The sequence below is a fragment of the Neolamprologus multifasciatus genome, chromosome 3, assembly GCF_963576455.1.
Source record: "Neolamprologus multifasciatus chromosome 3, fNeoMul1.2, whole genome shotgun sequence".
Lineage (NCBI taxonomy): Eukaryota > Metazoa > Chordata > Actinopteri > Cichliformes > Cichlidae > Neolamprologus > Neolamprologus multifasciatus.
In genome coordinates, this window is record NC_140441.1 from 35,731,425 (window position 1) to 35,736,710 (window position 5,286).

Consider the following 5,286-nt stretch of genomic DNA (forward strand, 5'->3'; position numbering starts at 1 on the left):
CTCAATGTTGCGCCGTAGTTTTTACTGGCTTCAAATGGAGAAGAGAGTGCGTGACTGCACAGCATCCTGTGAACGGTGTGTACGTCATAAAGGCCATGGTGACGGTAAGGCCCCGCTCGTTCCCGTTTTTACACACGCACCTCTCCAAATTGTGGCGGTTGATTTCCTTACACTAAGTAGACCGGCAGACTCATACCAGTACATTTTGGTTGCTACTGATATGTTTACCAAGTACGCTTGGGCAATACCTACCAGGGATCAGACTGCTTCAACCAAAGCTAAGATGTTGTTGAAACACATTATTCAGCCAATTGGATGTCCAGAACAACTGCACTCAGACCAAGGCACCAACTTTGAGTCCGCCCTCCTAAAAGAACTTTGCCAGTATTATAATTGCCAGAAAAGTCGAACCACTGCCTATCACCCTCGGGGCAAAGGGGCCTGCGAACGTTTCAACCAGACATTAATAAACATGTTGTCCACCCTAGAGGAAGAGAAGCGAACTCGGTGGGTGCAGTATTTACCAGAACTGCTCCAGGCCTATAACAATTCTGTCCATGCATCTACAGGTTACACCCCCCACTACTTGATGTTTGGATGGAATGCTCGTCTGCCAGTTGAGCTGTCTATGGGGATAAAGAGATCCACAGAGCCAACAACCACCCAAGAGTGGGTTAAGAGACATCACGAACGCTTGAGGCTGGCATACCAAATGGTGGAGAAGAGCAGTCAGAAGGCTGCAAGCCGGATGAAGGGCAGGTATGATGTTGGAGCTAAAGCAGCTCCATTGCTCCCAGGAGAAAGGGTTTTAGTCCATACAACAAGAAGGGATGGACAAGGTAAACTGGCAGCACAGTGGGAGGAAGAGATCCAAATTATAGTCGGTCAGCCAAACCCTACAAACCCAGTTTACAAAATTTGGCCGGAAGGTAAAGATGGTCCTGTTAGAGTGGTTCATCGCAATCGCCTGCGCATATGTACTTTCCTACCTTCAGATGACTATAAAACAGGAGATGGCACCCCAGAACAAGAGACGACAGCCACGCATGATACAGCGACAGTCTCAGATCAGTGGTTGCTTCTATGGAGCATGGCACAGCAGAGGCCAGGGTCAGATCACTATCCCCCCTCCTACCAGTCTGCCCCTGCTATTCAGGAGGGTCTAAGGAGATCTGCCCGTGAAAATTTTGGGAAACCCCCATCTCGATATAGTTAGTAGAGTTCCCGAGGACGGGCTAGGAAAAAGTTGGGGTGTGTGTTACAGAGTATAGCATGGTGGAAAAGTATGGAGAGAATCCCCCACTAAGCTTTTGGGTTGGCATTACTTTATATTTTGTTTTGTATTAATTGCATGCTTTGGTGTTTCTTTGTGTTTGATGTGAGGTGTGGGCCACACCCATGTGGGAGTGGAGATTCTACTCTAGTCCAGCTGCCAGCTATTTGGAGTTGAGTACAGGGAAAAGCTGATTGGGGAGGATTGGAGCCCTTCTCTATAAAGGGGAGAGGAAACAGGAAGTAGTTGTTGTCATTGTTTTTAGTAGGACACTGGTGTAGCAGGGAAGCCGGATTAGCTGAAGGCTTTTCAGTGAGTTTTTTGGACATCCTGATAATAATGAATTGCAGTAGTCCAGCCTGGAAGTAATAAATGCATGAACTAGTTTTTCAGCGTCACTCTGAGACAGGATATTTCTAATTTTAGAGATGTTGCGCATATTTGTTTAATATGTGCGTTGAAGGAGTCAAAGGAGCTTGCAAAGAAAAGCGTCTGGACTTCTTTAAGTTACTTGAAGACCTTTCACCTCTCCGAGAAGCTTCTTCAGTTCTAAGGTCAAATGGTGGAGAGTCCCTTATGTAAACCTAGTGGGAGTATCCCCCCACAGAGGGACAAAAGGACCCCCTGATGATCCTCTAATCGCCTGAGCCAAGGTGTGGAACTGGGTGTGGGTCCCAATCAGCCAGAGTTTCGGGTGAGTTCATTGTGAAACCTGGCCCCACCTTATCATGCGAATTCCTGAGGTCAGATGGCCCAGGATGTGAGTGGGCGTTAAGGCGTCTGGGAAGGGATCTCAAAACTGGATTATAGATGGCAGAGAGTTGGTGTCGTAAACCACCGCCTCTGTTCAAAGATGGTCGCTCACAGTGGACATAGATGGCTTCTTTCACTCCTCTTTCAAACCATCTGTCCTCTCTGTCCAAAATGTGAACATTGGCATCCTCGAAAGAGTGTCCTTTATCCTTAAGATGCACATGGACAGCTGAGTCTTGTCCTGTGGAGGTGGACAAGACTCAGACCAGGATATGTCCTCCGTTGAAGGACATATCCTGGTCAAAAATGACTCCAAGGTTCCTCACAGTGTTACTGGAGGCCAAGGTAATGCCATCCAGAGTAAGAATCTGGTTAGATACCATATTTCTAATCTTTTCAGCACCGAGTACAATGACCTCAGTTTTATCTGAATTAAGAAGCAGAAAGTTAGCGGCCATCCAGGTCTTTATGTCTTTAAGACATTCCTGCAGTTTAACTAATTGGTGTGTGTTATCTGGCTTCATGGACAGATAGAGCTGGGTGTCATCTGCATAGCAGTGAAAATGTATGCTATGTCTTCTAATGATGCTGCCTAGGGGAAGCATGTATAATGTAAACAGAATTGGTCCTAGCACTGAACCCTGTGGAACTCCATAATTAACCTCAGTGTGTGAAGAGGACTCTCCATTTACATGCACAAATTGGAGTCTATTAGATAGATATGATACAAACCACTGCAGTGCAGTACCTGTAATACCTACAGCATGTTCTAATCGCTCTAATAGGATATTATGGTCAACAGTATCAAATGCTGCACTAAGGTCTAGCAGGACAAGCACAGAGATGAGTCCACTGTCAGAGGCCATAAGAAGATCATTTGTAACCTAAACTAAAGCTGTTTCTGTGCTGTGATGAGCTCTGAAACCTGACTGAAACTCTCCAAATAAACCATTCCTCTGCAGATGATCTGTTAGCTGTTTGACAACTACTCTTTCAAGGATTTTTGATATGAAAGGAAGGTTGGAGATTGGCCTATAATTAGCTAAGACTGCTGGGTCTAGAGATGGCTTTTTGAGTAAAGGTTTAACTACAGCCAGCTTGAAGGCTGTAGTTAAAAGTCTTCCTGTTAAAAGTCCCTTTTAACAGGAAGAAACCTCCGGCAGAACCAGGCTCAGGGAGGGGCGGCCATCTGCTGCGACCGGTTGGGGTGAGAGAACCAGAAGTTGATGGTAAGGAAGTGACATTTTTGCTAGATACTGGGTCTAATGTAACATTAATGCCACAAGTCTGTTTTAGGAGATTGTTTGGTGAGCAGGAGCCAGGAAAAGAAAGCGATCTCAATTGGTTAAAGCTGAAGGCAGCGAATGGATTGGCTATTCCTTATGTGGGCTATGTGCTAGCTGAAGTACAGGTGGGAGGCATTACTTTGAAGGATATGGGAATTGTGATTTCGAAGGACGATCCCAATAATCCTAATGCATTACCTATCTTAGGTATGAATGTCATCGTTCCATGCTGGGATATGCTTTTCTCGAAACCTCAGATACAGTCCCAGACCTGGCCTGTTGGCTCAATTGTAGACACTCAACAAGCGTGGGCATCCGATTTTCAGGACTGTCAGAGAATTCAGGCGGCTGTCCCTGTACAACAGGTAGGGACCCTTCAACCAGCTTATCGCCATCCGGTGATGGTCCCTGAGCACAGCGAGCAGGTGATTTGGGCCAGGGCTCCACAGACACTGAGGAAAGGACAATGTATTTTGGTGGAGCCACTGGAAGGGCCTAGTACAGTTGCTGTTGCTCGATCCCTAGGAATTGTCCATAGAGGCCGAGTCCCCATCAAAGTAAGGAACCTCAACCCTTTTCCTATCACGTTACGACGTTACGAGGCCCTTGCTACATTCTCCACCGAAAATGTTGACATTCAGGAGCCTTTTGAAGTTACTTTTGAGCAAACCAGGCCAGGTATTGTTGAAGTTGGTGTGCACCAGGTGAGCCCAGAACCGCCTGGTAACGCTCCTCATATTGAAGTTATGACACAAGGGAAGTCAAACCTATCCATAGAGGAGCAAGAAAAGTTAAATGGTCTCTTGAGGAAATGGGGCGATGTGTTTGCTGCCGACGAAGAGGATTTTGGCCACACGGATGTAATCACGCACTCTATCCCGACAGGTATGGCACCTCCCATTAGAGAGCGGTACAGGCCAATTCCCCCTAAAATGTATCAGGAAGTGCGAGAGTTGCTGAATAATATGATTCGATCGGGGTGGTGAGGGAGAGCACAAGTCCCTGGGCAGCACCCATCGTCATGGTACGAAAAAAAAAATGGGGAATTGAGATTTTGTGTGGATTACCGCAAGTTAAATGCAGTGACACATAAAGATGCCCATCCACTACCTAGAATTGAAGAGACCTTGACAATGCTGACTAAATCAAAATACTACTCCACTCTTGATCTAGCAAGTGGGTATTGGCAAGTGAAAGTTTCCGAAGCTGACAGAGAAAAGACTGCATTTTGTACTCCTTTTTGCTTGTATGAATTTGAAAGAATGCCTTTTGGTTTGTGTAATGCCCCAGCAACATTCCAAAGGTTGATGCAAAGTTGCTTGGGAAGTCAAATCACAGAGTCTGCTTTTGTATATCTGGATGATGTGATAGTATAGTCACTGGATTTCAACAGCCATCTAGAGCATCTGCAGGCAGTGTTTACAAGATTGAAGAGCTATGGGCTGAAGTTGCGACCTGATAAATGTGTTCTTTTCCAGCAGCAGGTGAAGTTCCTGGGTCACCTGGTGAACAGTGAGGGTGTGGCTTCGGACCCTGATAAGATTGCCGCTGTACAGAAGTGGCCGGCCCCGCAGACTATTCATCAGGTGCGTTCCGTTTTGGGCTTTGCCGGTTACTATCGGCGGTTCATTGCAGGATTTGCAAGTGTTGCTAGGCCTCTTAACTCATTGCTGGTGGGAGTACCTAAGAATAAAAAACAGAATATTCCCATAAACTGGGATGAGAATTGTCAACAGTCCTTTGATCTTCTGAAGCAGAAACTGCTAGAGGTACCTATTTTAGCTTTTGCTGATTTCAGATTACCCTTTCGGCTCTACACGGATGCCAGTATAGTGGGCCTTGGTGCAGTACTTTCTCAAGTACAAGATGGGAAAGAATGTGTGATAGCCTATGCTAGCAGAAGCTTAGCACCCACAGAAAGAGATGATGCAAACTATAGCTCCTTTAAATTGGAGCTGCTCGCTCTGAAATGGG

At 46.1% G+C, this 5,286-nt stretch overlaps 1 protein-coding gene across 1 annotated transcript; it reads left to right on the forward strand.

The window, feature by feature from the left end:
- The first annotated feature begins 472 nt into the window (after positions 1-472).
- Positions 473-4,298, forward strand: LOC146522859 (uncharacterized). Its single transcript, XM_085154166.1, has 2 exons — positions 473-1,110; positions 3,173-4,298. Exons 1-2 carry the CDS (start codon positions 473-475, stop codon positions 4,296-4,298), a joined length of 1,764 nt encoding a protein of 587 aa, XP_085010292.1.
- The last annotated feature ends 988 nt before the right edge of the window (positions 4,299-5,286 follow it).

Coding starts and splice junctions, on each gene's coding strand:
- LOC146522859 (XM_085154166.1), top strand. CDS start 473: ATGTTGTCCACCCTAGAGGAAGAGAAGCGAACTCGGTGGGTGCAGTAT. Junction 1,111..3,172: donor ATGGCACAGCAGAGGCCAGG/GTCAGATCACTA, acceptor CCCTTTTAACAG/GAAGAAACCTCCGGCAGAAC.